The sequence below is a fragment of the Lissotriton helveticus genome, chromosome 9 (assembly GCF_964261635.1).
Source record: "Lissotriton helveticus chromosome 9, aLisHel1.1, whole genome shotgun sequence".
Classification (NCBI taxonomy): domain Eukaryota; kingdom Metazoa; phylum Chordata; class Amphibia; order Caudata; family Salamandridae; genus Lissotriton; species Lissotriton helveticus.
In genome coordinates this window covers 1,197,067,007-1,197,084,060 of record NC_136070.1, presented here as the reverse complement: position 1 = coordinate 1,197,084,060, position 17,054 = coordinate 1,197,067,007, and the positions used below count along the sequence as shown (strand labels likewise).

At 49.1% G+C, this 17,054-nt stretch overlaps 1 protein-coding gene across 1 annotated transcript in view; it reads right to left on the bottom strand.

Annotated features, from left to right (window-relative positions):
- The window catches only part of ARL8B (ARF like GTPase 8B), a 145,221-nt gene that overhangs the window by 19,934 nt on the left and 108,233 nt on the right, over positions 1-17,054 (bottom strand). The window contains exon 5 of the mRNA XM_078661664.1: positions 11,023-11,090. Coding sequence (XP_078517790.1) covers positions 11,023-11,090 — 68 coding nt within the window. The remainder of the gene's footprint in view (positions 1-11,022; positions 11,091-17,054) is intronic.

Here is a 17,054-nt window from a genome sequence, read left to right as displayed (position 1 = left end):
AAGCCCCGGGCCCCGATGGGGTACCAGTGGACCTCTATAAGCATGAAATGGACCTATGGGCACCCATACAGACACGTCTGTTCAACGCTGCTGTTGAAAACGGGTTACCACAGACATGGGGTCAGTCGATCATTATTCCTCTATTTAAGAAAGGCTCGAGGTCAGAGGCATGCAATTACCGTCCCATCTTCCTTCTGGACTCGTCAATTAAGGTTCTCAGCAGAGTTCCCTTAGAGAGATTAGAAACTTGGGTTGAAGAAAATGCTATTTTATCCCCAGTGCAGTAAGGATTCAGAAGGGGGCTGGGAACGATGGAGCAGTGCGTAAACCTCGAGCTTATTGTTAGCAAATATACAAAAGCTAAAGAAGGTAACCTATTTTTATGTTTTGCAGATTTGAGTTCTGCTTTTGATTTAGTTGAACATTCTTTTTTATGGCCAGTTTTATTAGATATGGGGGCACCAGCCGAGATCATCCACTTCTTGGCGAGACTCTACGAAAATTTGTCTAGTAAAGTCAGATTTGGTCCAGCTGGTGAATGTACCCCACTTTTTAAGATTAATAGAGGCATTCGGCAAGGATGTGTTTTGGCACCCCTTTTATTTTCTCTATTTATAAGTCAAATTGACCAAACCCTCAGATTAATTCCAGCCGATGCCCCTACTATTAATGGCAACCCCATCCCAATATTGTTGTACGCGGATGACGCGGTCCTCCTGTCCCGTACCCAAAATGGCCTGCAATGTCTTATTAATAAATTTCAGACTTTCATAAATAGCAGGAAATTGATAATTAATAAAGGCAACACATTTGTAATGTCATGCGGGAAGAAGACTAGGAAAAACAGGACTTTATATTTAGATGGGGATAAGTTAGAAACTGTCAATAAGTTCTGTTACCTCGGCATTACATTTTCCGGGGATGGAAGGTGGGCCAGCGAACAAGAAAGCGTACGTTTTAAAATGGTTAGGAATACCAGTAGTGTTTTTAGATTTGCTGCTAAATTAGGGGGTCGGAGAATAAAGGAGATGGTGTCGATCTACAACTCAAGGTGTCTGTCATCAGCCTTGTATGGGGCTGGAGTCTGGGGCTACAATACTCAAAGTGGCAAGCTAATCCAGAATGAGGAGAACTCATTTCTGAAACGCTTGCTATGTGCCCCGGCCTCGGCTTCTACTGTGATAATCCATAGGGTAGTGGGCTTAAGACATGTCAAGGATCTAACAGCTTTGCGCCCATTGGCCCTATGGCGATCAATTTGGTCAAAGACCGAAACCAAATTTACCCAGGACATGATAACTGACTGTTTAAGGCTCGATCATTGCTCACGTATACCATGGCTAGGCCATATTAAATACTGGTATAAAACACTTTATGAAATCGATGCCTTTCATGAACCTGAGTTGGTGGCCTGTGTATCCAAAAAAGAGCTTGCAGTATCCTTTTTAAAACATATGGAAAATATTAGATCTATTGAATGCGTGAAACAAAAAACCTTTATCTTTTACCAGGAGTATAGCGTTAGCGAAGGCTTTAAACCATACTTAACATCAGTTACAAAAAGCTCACACCGTTTTGTATTAACTCGCTTCCGCATGGGCATTCCCCCTGATTAACCAGCACAGCACCTCTCCCTGCCCTTGTGACGGGGTATCTAAACAGAGTAGCTGTCATTTTATGTTGTTCTGTAAATTTTACACTTCCATGAGGCAATATTATCTAAAACCCATCTTTTTATCCAACAAATTACGATGCACTAAGACAGCTATGCAGGTATTGTTTAATCTGCAGAGCCCAGATATATGTTTTTGCATAGCAACATATATTTTAAAATGTATATCTTTACGGAAATCGATGATTTGATGAATAAACTGAACTGAATGTCTTATATCATTATAACAGGGAAAGATAATAACCCTCCCTGCTACACTATGTGTCTAGTGCACTAGCGACACCATGAATTCTAGAATTCTAGATCTGTGTTTTAAGTTTACTTATTCTGGGCGCATCACTGTAACAGTGATTTTGTATTTTAATCTTTTTTTTTTTTTTTGTAAAATTTTTTTATTTTGCAAAACACAGAGATAAAACAGTAAACAAAAGTCACCGCATCGGGTGCATAGATGGTCCCATACAGTGGGAAAGCAATAATGCAAGACGAGGCAATAATGCAGTGCAAGAGAAGCGAGTAGATGCCAGGCTCCAACATCCGCAGAAAAGATGTAGTCTCGAATGTAACCCCAGTTGGGGAATACGTCTAGTCCAGCCGGTAGAAGTTCAGAGTCACAAAGCCATCAAACTAAGCCTCGTCCCAGCGGCACATATGCCCCAATAGCGGAACACAAACTTAACTTCCCCCATCCCAACCCCCCCCCCTCCCGTGACGGCGCCTCATCCATTCCTCATTCATCCATCACACACACTTAGAACTGAAACAGATGTAGGGTCCTCAGCGATGCCGGGCAAACTGCCGAGGGTAAACCAGTAGAGAGAAAGGACACCAGGGGGCCCCATGTGTGCTTAAAGTTTTTGTAGTTGCCTAGGAAGATGTCCGCCATTCTCTCAAGACTCAGAAGCCTCCATAGCCTAGCGTGCCAAAGTGAGATCGCCGGTGCCTCTTTCCGCTTCCATGCGGCCGCCAGCGTGAGCTTGGCAGCGCCGAGGCAGAGCCATAGAATCTTCTTGTCTGCGCGCGTCTGGTGCTCAAGGCCAGGATCCCGCAGGCCCAGGACCACGGATGCCAAAGAGTCATCAATGGGATACTGCAAAATATCTTTAATATGGGATAGAATCTCGTCCCAGAAGGGTCTGATGACCGGGCAATCCCACCAGATGTGGCGGAAGTCCCCCAGTAGGCCACAGCCCCTCCAACATCTATCCGAAACTACCGGGTAAATACGGTGAAGTCGGGCGGGGACCATGTACCATTGTGTGAGAGTCTTCAAATGAGCCTCCCTCAGTAGAATTGAGTGGTTAAATTGCGTCATGTCCCTCCACAACGCCGACCATTCTCCATCGGCGATGTCCCTCCCCACCATCTCCTCCCACTGTTCCATGTAACGCGGTCTAGGAGAAAGGGCAGAACGAAGCAACAGTTGGTATAGAAAGGAGATGGCCCCCTTCATGGCAGATGTTTTCAGCAGAAAGGCCTCAAATTCGGAGAGAGGCCTCGTGGCAGCCTCCCGAACTCCTGGTGACGTGGCCCAGTGGAGCAGTTGCATATGCCTGTATTTTTCAGTTGGCTGCACATGGTAATCCCGCATGCAATTCTCAAAAGTCAGGGGATCAGAGCCATGGAACAGATGGAGCAATGCGCGGCATCCTCCCTCCCTCCAAGTATCAAAGGGACCCTCGGCGAGTGCCGGCTGGAACGCCGGGTTGAAATGCAATGGAGTGAATGGAGACGGGAAGGTCGTCCATCGCTCATCCCCCGCCAGGGTGTCCCACACTTTCAGTGTAGTCCCTGTGGGCGTACTAATGTACGCGTTCAACGGTCGATCACGCTTGGGCTTCCAGGCCAAATCCCAGATGGACCGGCCAGTCACGCTCCGGTCCATATGCAACCAGTGTTTGTCGGAAAATTGCTGTGACCATTCCACCATGACTCTTAGTTGGGCAGCTTTATAATAGAGGTGTAGGTCCGGGAGGCCGACCCCTCCGTCAGCCCGCAACCGTCGCAAGAGTGCAAACGAAAGCCGAGCCCTACCTCCCTGCCAGACAAATTTTAAGATCAATGTTCTGAGCTGTCCAAAAAATGAAGTGCTCAGTGGAATCGGTAGGGCCTGAAAGAGATACAAGTATTTAGGGAGAAGGACCATTTTAATGGCATGCACCCTACCCAACCATGACAGGAATTTGGGCTTCCACTTCTCCAGTTCGGCCCGCGTCTTAGCCACCAAGGGCGGGAAGTTGGCTGCAAATAAGCCACCCACCGTAGGGGTGAGGTGGACTCCTAAGTAAAGTATCGAGCCCGAAGCCCAGGGTAGCGGCGTCGAAGTGCCTACCCGAGCAACGTCGGCTTGTGATAAGGTTAAATTCAGGACATAAGACTTGCCGTAGTTTACCTTGAAGCCAGCCACTCCCTCGAATTCCAGCAAAAGATCCCGCACGCATGGGAGAGAGTTAGCGGGGTCAGCCACTGATAGCAGAACATCATCCGCAAAGAGAGAGATTTTGTGCTGCTCCCCTGTGAATGGAATGCCCTTCACCCCCTCATGCTCCCGGACCGCCATCGCCAAGGGTTCAATGCTAAGCGCAAACAATAAGGGAGAGAGGGGGCATCCTTGTCTGGTACCTCGCGAGTGCTGGAAGAAGGCCGATAGGTGGCCGTTCACCACCACCCTCGAGCGCGGGCTACAGAAATTAGCCCTCACCATGGTGATGAACCGGTCGGAGAACCCAAACGCCTGCAACGTGTGGAATAGAAAGCTCCAGTCCACGCGGTCGAAGGCCTTCTCCGCATCTAGGCCTACCAATACCGCCGGAATGTGGAACCTGTTCGCCTTCTCAATGAGATGAATCACCCTGCGCGTATTGTCGTGCGTTTGGCGGCCTTTGATAAAACCGGATTGATCCGGATGTACAATCGCCGGTAACAAGTCCTGGAGGCGGCTCGCTAGTATCGCCGAATACAGCTTCGCGTCAATATTAAGCAAGGCTATGGGGCGGAAGGAGGGACAGAGCTCAGGATCCTTCCCCGGTTTCGGCAGGACCGTAATCACCGCTTCCGCCAGAGTCCCGGTATTCACTCCGGACGTAGCCATGTCATTAAAGAGGGCAACTAGAAAGTCGCACACCTCAGTTGCGTAGGTTTTATAGAAGACAGCAGTGTACCCATCCGGGCCGGGGGCTTTATGTAATTTCAAGTTTTTAATGGCGGAGAGGACTTCCTCCCTCGAGATCGGAGCCTCTAACAGATCGTTCCACGCCTTGGAGACCTGTGGGAGCGGTAAGCGCTGCAGGAACTCCCGCTGCGCCGTCGCATCCAACTCCTCGCCCGTATACAAATCGGCATAAAAGCGGCCAAATATGTCCGCCTTCGCCCCGTCTCGATGATGGAGAACTCCTGCGGGGTCTCTGATCCCTCCTATATATTCTCGTTCCCTCTTGTCCCGCAATTGCCGGGCCAAGTGTCTGCCAATCTTATTGCCACTAGAGTATGAATGTCGCCCCAATCGCAAGAGAGTAAGCTCGGCTCTATTTGCATAGTGAGCCTTCAATTTGCCCCTAACCGCCGTAAGCGGACGCAGGGTCACCCTCGAGGGATTGAGCTTATGAGCCCTCTCGAGTTCAAGCACCTCGGCTTCCAGTGCGTCCCGCTCCTTTCTACGCAGGGTGTTAAGTTGCGAGTTGAGGCCCAAGCACGTCCCTCTGATCGTCGCCTTAAAGGCGTCCCATGTAGTCGTCAGAGAAGTATCCGACGGTGGATTGCACTCGAAAAATTCACGGATGGCCAGGCGTAAGGCTTGATTGGAAACCTCATCCCTGACCACTGACGCCGGGAAGTACCACTTCCGGCTCGCGGAGTCGGGTGGCGCCCAACGGAGAGTGAGCACCAAGAGACTGTGGTCCGATACCGAAATCGGAAGAATGGCGGCATCTAAAATGTTCCCTCTGAGGGACCGGCTAAGAAAAATGTGATCCAAGCGAGAGTAGGAGTGGTGCACATGTGAAAAGAATGTGTAGTCTTTCATGGCAGGGTGGAAAATTCGCCATCCGTCTACTAGACCCAACTCCCCCACCCCTTGCTGCGTGGAATCCGAAAAGACCCCTGTGTCCGCCCTACGCCCCCCCGAGCTGTCCAAGTCCCTGTCCCACACCAAGTTAAAATCTCCCAACAGGAGCAAGAGCCCCTCCGCAAAGTCCCCAATCTTCTCCAGCAATTCTTGCAAATACTTGTTCTGACCCGCAGTGGGCAAATATACTACCACAAACGTACACAACCTGCCCTGAATGTGCCCCTTAACCATCAGCCATCGACCCTCCTTGTCATGTCGGACCTCCACCGGCTGAAAATGCAACGTAGCCCTGAACAGAAGCGCCACCCCCCGATGCTTCGTAACAGCAGAGGACCTGTAAACAATGGGGTATGCCCTATGGCGAAGCCTCGCCTCATCCTTTCGTGCCAAGTGGGTTTCTTGCAATCCAACTACATCAAGTTGATGATCCATCACATACTTCAGTACTCTCTGCCGCTTCTGTGGCGAATTCAAGCCCTTAACATTCCACGTCCCTACACTAAGCGGCATAGCGGAAAGAAAACCCAAAAAGCGCTCTCAGCATGCCAAGTGCCACCCACCCCGCATTCAGCCCCGCCATCAGGCAGCAGACAACCAGTAGCTTCCAGAACGTACGTGGCACTAAGGTGCCAGCAGTAAAGTACGTACTCAGCAGCAGACACACAACAAACATCCCCTTCGGCCCTCCGTCACGGGTCCCTCCCCACCGTCCCCAACAACCCCCATCCCCACCCCACCCCAGTAGATAAGCAATCCAAGCATAGCACAAGTCACAGAGCCCCCCCAACCCCGAGCCCCCAAACTCCCCAACACCCAACCCTACCCGTAGAGAAAGAAACAACAAACAAAAGAAGTGGAAATCATAAAGGATAAAGAGAATACTCATCAGGTCCAGTAGTCCAAAGTTCGTGAGGGGCCTTCCTAACTGGAAGTGGAGCAGGGGTGCCAGTTGGTCAACCCCCGCGGCCATGGTCTGAGGTGTCTTCCCAAAAAGTACATCCATACCCAGACCAAGGCAACGAAGCCCCCCCAGCGCCGATCCTGGTCAGATCAAATCCGTGGTGGTCATGCCGCTCCAGAGCTTTCTTGCGTATCCGCCAGAGTGGCTGAGGCCACCGAAGCCACTGCTTCGGCCCTTTCCTGCAAACCAGAGGCACGATCCGGCCGCCGCCGGTCTGGGGAAGCCCCAACCCTATGCCATGAGGACGAGCGGTGGCGTCTCCTAGATGGCGAAGCACTCGCCTCCTGTGAAGAAGGGACATCCTGTAGACCCAAGAGGTCTTTTGCTGCTTGAAGAGAATTAATCTGTGCCAGCCGATTCTGCCATCGGAAGATGATCCTGAAGGGGTGGCCCCATGAGTAGGAGATGTTACGTTCTCTCAAGAAGGTAGTCACCGGGCGAAACTCCCTTCTCTTCCGCAGCGTGGAGGCTGCCAAGTCCTGGAACAGCTGAGGGGCATGGCCCCTGAATTGCAGTGACGTGATGGCCCTGGCTTTGCGGAGAATGCGTTCTTTGATTTGGAAATCATGAACACAGACGAGGATGTCAGGAGGGGGACCCCTTCCTCGCCTAGGCAGACCCACTCTGTGTACTCTATCCATCTCGATTTCCCTCACCTCCTCCTCGTCCAAGATCTGTAAAAACAAGTCCCGGACGTAACCACGCAGGTCTCCCGCCTCACCATCCCACGGCACCGCCCGAATGCGGATGTTGTTCCTCCTGGAACGGTTTTCCAGGTCCTCCGTGTGCAACTGTAGGTCCAGATTCTGTTCGGTGAGGCGGATGATATCTTGTTGCAGCAAGTGCACATCGTTAGCCATGCTCAAATCATGGTCCTCCAGGGTCGCCACTCTCTCGCCAATGCCGTCCACGTCTCTGCGCACTTCCCTCAGGTCAGAGGCCAACTGAGCCTTGAGCTCAGAAATATCCTCCTTAATGGATGCAAATAGTTCAGACATGAAGGCCTTAGTAGCAGGCGCCTCGTCATCCGACACCTTCTGCGAGCCACTGGCCCCCGGGGACGCCGGCTGCTGAGAGGACTTGGAAGCTCCATCCTTACCCTGTCGACCCCCCTTGCGTGACACGGTGGTCATCTTGGCTGGTGACACGCAGACCGGGGGAACAGACCCCCCCAGTCAGACAGGATACAGGCGCTATGGGAGCTCGTGGAGCCCGAGGATCGCAACGCTTCTTACCAGGCAGCTCAAATGGAACCCCCTCACTATCCAGGGATCACCGGAAGGCAGATCTGAAGCAGGCGAGCCACATGCTGGGGGTCAGGGGACCCTACCACCAACTAGGTGCGAGCAGGAGGCAGGGCTCTTCAGGGCAAGGCAGTCACAGTCCACTCCAAGGGTAGCGCTGTCCACGCCGTGGCCTCCGGGAAGTAACTGAACCGGAACTGCGTCAGATGCAGATGAGATGCGGACCCAGGGGGCAAGGGTGCAGCAGGCCGGCCCCAGCAATCCGGTCCCCTAACGGGGTCTGTGATCCAAACGGTTCTGCACTGCTCACTCGAGGCCGTGGATCACGACGCCGGTCGCCCTGGCACCACGTGGCAACTGCAATCGTCCAGCCAGCCCCCGCCTATAAGCCAAAGCAGTTGTAGAGAGCTCCAGGTCCCGCTGCCCCAGGTGTCACGGCCGCTCACGCCCCCTCCTGGGGAGGCACTCACCCTGCCGACAGCCCTCGCTCGGGTCGGCACCGCAGCCGGGCCCTTACTCCGACCCTGCACCGCCTGTTCACATCAGCACTGGGCCCCGCGTGATACCACGCTCCTCCAGTGGCCCCGGTCTGCGCAGCCCGCCGGTAGTCTGCCGGTTCTGGACGCTCCGTGGCGTGCTCACCGCACCTCTACTGTCCGGCCGCCGGAGGCACCTCCACCTTCTTGCTGTCCCCGCCGTCCTCCGCAACAGGGCTCTGAAGCCCAGGCTCGTGTCCCTGCCGGCAGGACCCCTGCCCCCACCTCCGGCAGGCGCTGAATAAACACAGGCGGCACTTCCCCAAGTGCCGCGAGCGCAGCAAGTCACCACGTCGGCTCCCCGACTACGCGAGGCCGGTGCTTCACAGGCCCCAGAGGCGAGGTATCCCTGCGGACGTTCAAGGGTCACTCCGCTCCTCAGACGGCACCGCTGCACTCCGCTGCGCTGGGGGCCCTTCCGCCACCCCTCTGGACCCGGGCAGCTACACCAGGACCGCGCTGTTAGTAGCTTTTTTCGGATCGGCGCCGGAGAGACCTGAAGAAGCGTCCTACTCCGACGCCATCTTGGCCACGCCCCTCTATTTTAATCTTTTTAACGTGTTTTAATCCTTATGCATTTTATCATTGCTAGTTTTTGCACATAAACTAAAAGATGGCTATTGCACCTTTCGAATGCTAATTTTGCACATATTTCTATTAATCAATAGCATGTGGCACTTTATTGCAAATTTTGCAAATGCTTTATAAAGATAAACATTGCACTTTATTATGTACTTGCACTAGTGACACTATGAATCTTAGATCTGTGCATTAAGTTTATTTCATTCTGGGCGCATTATTGCAACAGTGATTTTGCATTTTAATCCTTTTTAACCTGTGTTCCAATTCCTATGTATTTTGTCATTGCTAGTTTTTGCATACAAACTAAAAGATGACTATTGCACTTTCCGAATGCTAATTTTGCACATATTTCTATTAATTGCTAGCATGTGTCACTTTATTGCAAATTTTGCACATGCTTTATTAAGATAAAATTGCACTTTATAATGTACTTGCAATTGAAGATTTAGGAATTGCTGTTGATATTCATATTAATGGGCTGAATATATTTCGTATATGTACTATTTTATGTTTTGATGTTTTGTTGCTATATGGTCATATACTTCTATATACCGAATAAAGCATTTTGAATCTGAAATCTGAAATCTACAGATGTTAAAGTAGGCCCTACCATACAATAGAACACATACATACTGGGGGATCTAAGCTAGAAAACAGAGCAAGTAGTGAGAGAACAGGACACTGGAACATAAAGTGTGTTGAGCTAGGTGGGCGGTAAAAGTGACAAGACCAGCACAACTTCTGATGTACTATCTGGTCTGCTATTAAATAAAGATGTTGCTCGTGTACACCAGTTTGAGGGGTCATACAGTGATGTGCAGAAGACTTCAACAGTAGCAATACACTCTTTGCCTTGCAACCCTAATTAAACCACTATGTCCAATCAAATGTATTCAGGCCTGCTTCCAGGAGCTTATACATCACACTGGGAATCAGACTGGGAAGTTAATGTCTATCCCTTCAAGCTTGGTGTTTGGCATTAGAGAAAGGGGGCAGGCAGCTGCACCTGTGACAAAGACACAGTTCAGGTGATGCAAGATTAGTGCAAAGAGGCCACAGGCCAGCTGCTCATTTTGAAGTGATGCTGGACATGAGCAACATACATGTGCAGCACTCTACTTTTCTTCCAACAATATGGCTGTATTTTCTTTTGGTGAAAATCAAGGAGCCATATAAAGATGTGAACAGATGTTATCTTGCATAAAGATAATTTCACTCTACAATCACAGATTTAGGATGAAGGGAAACAAAATTATTTACATTTTCACTCAAGAATACACATACTCATTCGGATCACTTTTATACTCGTAGGCTCTGAATAAGAGCCAGTTGGATACCACTCTATCCACTCACAAGAGGCTCTGTGTTTTATGCTCTTGGTTTATTGAGTGCGGAAAAACCAAGCTTGGTTTTTGCAGCCATGAACTTCTTCCAGCAAAATAGTCTGAATTGGGCAACAGTTGATGACAAGATCCCCACCCACACCGATTTAGCACCTGCACAGAGCAGGAGGTAAATAAGATCGTTAATCCCCATGGAATTGGGAATTCTTGTATAATTTACCCCCCCCCCCCCCCAAAAACAGTTCCTAGTAATAATACTGATGAGGAGTTTCACATGTTAACGATGTTTACGGGTGCAATTTGCACTCCACCAGAACTGGGCAACTAGCAATCATCGACACAGTCTTTTAAAGATGGCACCCAAGACCATTAATTTGTAAACCTGCAGTTCTTTTCCCAATCACTTATAAGATTACTAGCAAATGGCTGTAGCCTAACTGCAGCTCTTAGTAACGGGCATCTGGTATTGATGAACGGGTTATATAGAGAAGCAAGCCACATTAACGGTAACAGGAGAATTCTTTCCTTTTCCCTATGACACCTACAGCCATAAATCAATTTTGTTTGCCAAAAGATCAGCAACCATATTACACAATCTAGGACATAATGTATACATACATTTTCTCTATGAGTTGCTTCTCATCCAAAGTGTTCGGAAGGTCCCTCTTGTTTCCAAGTACCAGGACCTAAGAAAGAATAAAAAGTTGATGAAGCGCAATACCACAAATTAAGCAGCTGCACATCAGTAAATCTTAAGACTTTTTCTGACCCTTACAAACTATGTTCCTTTTTTCTATGGAATAAGGGAAATGTTTATTGCCCTGTAACCATCTATTTATAGACATTCCAACTTGGTTTTCTTTGAAGAAGTTTCAAGTCAACACACCTGGGCTCCATCTCAACCCTACATTGTGTTACGCTCAGTGGGTGGCAGGTGAAAGTGGAGTACACAGTGAAATCACTATGCGGAGTGAACCGTAAAGTATCTAGCACCTTCAATGCTATGGAGATTTTTCTCCTGCGCTGAAGATCAATATTTCCCATTGTTCATGACAAGGTCAGCTCGTCAAAAGCACAGGTCCAGTGTACTGCATGACGAGCTGACCTTGTCATTAGCATAGAAGAGGTTAAAGAGACCTGTGTGAAGAAAATGAACATGTGCCTTCACTGCCGGCTTTCGTGGAGAAAGGGGGGGGCAGATGAATCTACAGCACTACATGCTATGAACAGGTGTTACAGAGAAAGTAATATTTTCTGTCCATTGCATTTGTGGTTGTATGTGCACATGTTCTGCATTGACTGTAAAGCAGTTTCCTCCCAAGTGATGGCTAGCTCGCAGGCAATGCAGACACATGGAACAATGGTATTAAGACAGTTTGGCTACCACTAGCCTGCTGATGGGCCAAAATATCCATAAAAGGGTGTGAATTGGGAGTTGGGGGGGAAGCAGCTTTCTTGCAGATGTCTGATAATGGGATGTTACCAAGGAAAGGTATGGTTGCTCCTTCTTTGTATGTAGTGTGCCCTGGGAAGTACAGTTCATACGTGTTTAGCTTCAGCATAGCAAGTCTGAATTAATTTGACAACCCTTCCTGCAATGCCTGCTTTGGAAATGGGGTGGACCTTAAGAGGTTTAGTAAAACCTATAAAAAGTAGCTCAGTGTTGCAGAAGGGTTCAGTCATGTCAGTAGTAGTACATGAGCTCCTGCTTGAAGTTTAGAATGCGCAATGCCCTCCCAGTACAGAATCTGGCTGATGAACGAATAAGGGCAGCTCAATAGTCTGATTGGTGTGAAAAGGTGAAACTACCTTGGGCAAGAACTTTGTATTAGTTCTGTGAGCCACCCTGTCGTTGTACAGCTGAATGAATGGTTCTTGAATAGTGAGTGCTGGTAACTCAAAGATGCATTGTGTAAAGGTATGTCTACTAAGGAAGAGACACGCTGAAAGAAACTATAGGTTGCAAGAGCTGAGGGGTTCAAAGTGAAGACCCATTACCCTTTTGAGAACTACGTTAAGGTTCCACCCAAGGGTTAGAGGTGTTCTTGAGGGTATAAATACTTTAAACACAGGGATTTCGAAGAGGGATAAGTGTTCCTGTTTTGCACGTAGGCAGCAACAGCAGCTAGATGAAGATTACAAAAGTTCCACCATAGACTTCTTCCGGGCTGTAAGTAATTACAATAATCTTAATTTTAGCCTTAATTTGTTTGTAAGGATTACTGGCTATTACTTAAATCTTGGGATTTTAATTGGGTCCTGCCCACTTGGCAACTTTGCTACAATGCACTATGGTGATTCTCGTTTCTTTCTTGGCACTAGGGTCTGCCTGTTATGTCTATACTTTACTCCACAGTAATTCGGTGGTTTTCTTAAAAGCTATGACTTGACCATTGCAAGAGCCTGTTGTAAATATTGTTAAACAAATTAAGGCTAAAATTAAGATTATTGTAATTACTTACAGCCCTGAAGAAGTCTATATGTCTAAGACTGACTAAGACGAAAAACGTGTTGGCTGTTTGAAAGCGTTATTTTGGAAGAAGATGAACAAAGAATAAAGAAAAGAAATTTGAAGAACAACAGAGAATATCAATTGTGGACTGTAATTTACCATTGGAGTGCTTGGTGGAACATTTGTAATTGTGGTCGAACCACCTTGGTGGTTTCAATTGGAGTCGGGGTAACAGACTCTAGTCTACCTTGAGCACCAACCATACTTAGTGGACTTACTTTTCCTAAATTTGCTGTGCGCTCCTTTGAACTGTTGCCATTGTGGAATTTATAGCTAGATGAAGATGTACAGAAGTATATTGAAGACCTGCCTTTTGTAGATGTAAAATGTAGCAGACTAGGTCTTGAACTCTGACGCTGAAGGTTTTCTAGAAGGTTTGAGATACAGTAGAAGTCCAATCTCTTTCACTTGCTTGCATAAAAATTGAGTGTAGCAGGTCTACAAACCTCACGTATTATGGACATACAAATCAGGGATGTTTAGTTAGCCATATTCTAAAACCTCAGGCATCAGATTGTGGGCTGGGTTATAGCTGCCTAATTTGGCTGCACTACTGCATGAGAAGGCCAGGACTGATCGGTAGCTTCTTGATGGGGAATGAAAGACAAATAGGAACACTGATTAACAGGAATGTCTGGCCGCATGGACAGAGAGGAAGAAAAACAGACAAAAATCCTGTACCAGTTCATCTATAGTGCATTGCCCACGAACTGTGAATGTGGGTACCTGGAGGCAAACCTTGGGCATTTTGAGTTATCTGGGGTGGTGAAGAGGACAATGGGTGGGACCCCTCACTGCAGAAGTATCTGAGTAGGACTTGCGGATAGAGTTGCCACTCGGGGACTTGACGTGTGCAGCTTAGCACGTCCACAAAGTTCTCATCCCCTTCCCCATGGGTGCTCTGATAACAAGTGGATCTTGTTGCGGATTGCCTAGTGGCAAATGTGCTGTGCTAGTGATGACAGATGGGGGTTGTAGGTACCCACCTGCTTCTGTATATAGTACATGGCTGTTACGTTGTCAGTCTTTATGAGGACCACTTTTACCTGGATAAGCCTGACAAAAACTTTCAGGTCTGAGCAGCAGCTGTGTTGACCCTGATGCGGAGACGTCCAGGTACCTTGAAAAGTGATATTGTTGAGATATGACTCACAAGATCAGTCTGGATAAGCCTGAAAAAGATTTTCAAGTCCAAGCAGATAGTTAGCAGTTCTAGGTAACTGCTGTGTTGACCCTGATGCTGTGGGGTCCAGGTACCTTGGACAGTGATATTGTCAAGATATGTCTGCCCCCTCACCTAGCGAGTGACATGTTTATTTATTTATTTTAACGACTTGTAGAGCGCCTGTTGACCCGAAGGCATCCCCGCGCTGTAATGATTTTGATATCCAGATGAGATGGAGGAGAAAAAAGAAGAGAAGAAGAGAAAGGGGGGACGTTATTTCGGAAATAGAAGTGTTTTCAATTTTTTTCTAAAAATAAGATAGCTGGGTTCCAGTCTGAGGGTACGGGGGAGTGAGTTCCATCCGGTGGAAGCTTTCACAGAGAAGCGTCGGCCTCCAGTGCGTGTCTTTTTGAATTTGGGGATGTTGGCTAGATGATCATTCTCGGACCGCAGGGATCTGGGAGCTATATAAGGAGTTACCAGGTCGCTGAGAATCGGAGGGCCAGCTCCATTAATCAGTTTGTAGGCCATGCACATGGCTTTGAATTCCACCCTTCGACGCACCGGGAGCCAGTGCAGGGCTTTGATGGCAGGTTTAGCTGACACTCTGGAGGGAAGGTTCATGAGTAGTCGGGCTGCAGCGTTCTGTGTTCGTTGTATTTTAGCCAAGGTGGCCTCAGGGGCACCCAGGTAAACCATGTTACTGTAGTCCAGCCGTGACAGTATTAGCCCTTGGACTAGGAGTTTTCTGGAGGTGGGCGGGAGTAGGGGAAGAATCTTGCGGGTGGTGCGCATAAGCCCAAAACAGGTTCCTGCAGTTTTGGCCGCTTGTGTTTTCATTGATAGCTCGGGTTCTAGCCAGACTCCTAGGGTCTTGATTTCTTTTTTCGGGGTGGGAATTTCCCCGAACACGTCTGGCCAGGCTGATGGGGGGATGGTCACCCATTGTTTTCCCATGATCATCACTTCGGTCTTCGACCCGTTTAATTTGAGTGAAGATTCACACATCCAGCCATAGGTTTTCGTAAGGCATTTTGCCAAATTGTCTGGGTGGTCGTCTAGTTGGGATAGGGAGACGACCAGCTGTGTGTCATCCGCGTAACTCACAATTTTGATGCCGAAGGGTGTCACCACGTCTTCAAGGGGGGCCATATAAGCATTAAAAAGCGTAGGGCTTAGAGATGATCCCTGGGGGACCCCGCTCGTGAGGGGGAGGATGGACGAGTGGTGATTGCTGTCCCATACCTGGAACGTGCGCCCGGCAAGGAAGGACTCTATCCACCTGAGCGCCATCCCGGTGAGCCCTGCTGCCGCCAGCCGTTGGAGGAGGACACGATGGTTGACTGTGTCGAAGGCTGCACTAAGATCCAGGAGGATCACTGCCACTGACCCTCCTGAATCCAAAATGCGCCTTGCCTCCTCGATAACGGCCAGAAGGGCGGTATCAGTGCCATGACCCGGGCGAAACCCAGTTTGGGATTGCCGTAAGATGTTATTTGCCTCGAGAAACTGAGACAATTGTCCGTTGACCAATTTCTCGGCTACCTTGCTGATGCCAGGGAGGAGTGAGATTGGCCGGTAGTTTGCCATGTCTGCTGGGTCTAGCTGGGGTTTTTTAAGGAGTGCTTTCACGACTGCGCTCTTCCAGCTATCGGGGACAGATCCTTGTGCAAGCGAGCTGTTAATAAGCTCTGTGATCGTGGGAACTATGACAGGGGCTACGGTTTTGAGGAATCTAATTGGTGCTGGATCCAGAGGTGATCCGCTTTTCATTTTGGCCAAGGTTGCATCTACCTCGTTGCAGGTTACTGCCCTAAATGTAGCTAGTTGGGGGCGCATGCTGCTTCCTGCTTGGCTGGAGGGTGATTCATTGTCCGTGTGACTAGAGGGACAGGGGGGGGAGGGATGTTAAGATTCGGGCAATTTTGTCATTAAAATAGGTGGCTAATTCGTTGCTTCGGTCAACAGGGGGGGCGTTGGAGGAAGGAGTGGTTGGTACTTTCAGTAGCTCTTTTACGATTAGGAAGGATTCCCTAGCTAAGTTGGTAGATTCTCTTATCCGAGTGTCGTAGTGGGAGGCTTTAGAGCGCTTAATGGAGGCTTTGTAAAATCTAACTGAGTTCTGGTAGGCTTCCTTGCTGGCGTGCTGCCAGTCTTTCCTCCATAGCCGTTCGGCTTTCTTGCATTTTTTACGTAGTAATCGAAGTTCCGGGGTATACCACGGGGCGGAACCTGGTTTCCCGTTTTTGTCCTCCCGGGTTCTAAATGGGAGTACTGAATCCAGGGAGGTAGTAATCCATTCTCTGAATTTACTATCGGCGATAGCCGGGTCTTCTGCATGGGCAGGGGTAGTTGACTCTAGGGTCCTGGCCCAGTCTTCGGTGGGGAGCTTGGACCAGGCCCTGTCCCTGGTGTAAGTGGGAGGTTTTTGAGATTTCCTGAAAGGTCCTAATAGTTGGAAAGAGACTAAAAAGTGGTCCGTCCAGGGGAGGGGGAGGGACTCGTTGAATTGCATGGTGGGGGTGCTTGTAAACACCGGGTCCAGCAAGTGACCTTTGTTGTGTGTAGCTCCGGAGTTTAGGAGGTGGAGGTCGAGAGCCGCTAGATCGGTGATCAAGTCGGCTGCCCCAGTATCTAAAGGGTCATCGAAATGAATGTTCAGGTCTCCTAGTATCATGAAGTTGGTGATGGAGTGGGCTTGTGTTGCTACCGTGTCCAGGAGAGCGCTAGAAAAAGAACCAGGGTGACCGGGGGGGCGGTACAGTAGGATGCCTGTGAGAGAGTTAGTCGGGTCTAACTTAATTGTGAACTGTAGGCTTTCAGAGTCGGGAACCTGCGCGTCGTTGTATTTGCAGGGGAGATAGTCCCGGTGAATAATGGCGACCCCACCACCTCTGCCTAAAGGGCGAGGTAGGGACTGAATGAGGAAGCCCGGAGGGGTAGCTAGAACCATGTCTGATGCCGAGTGTGGGG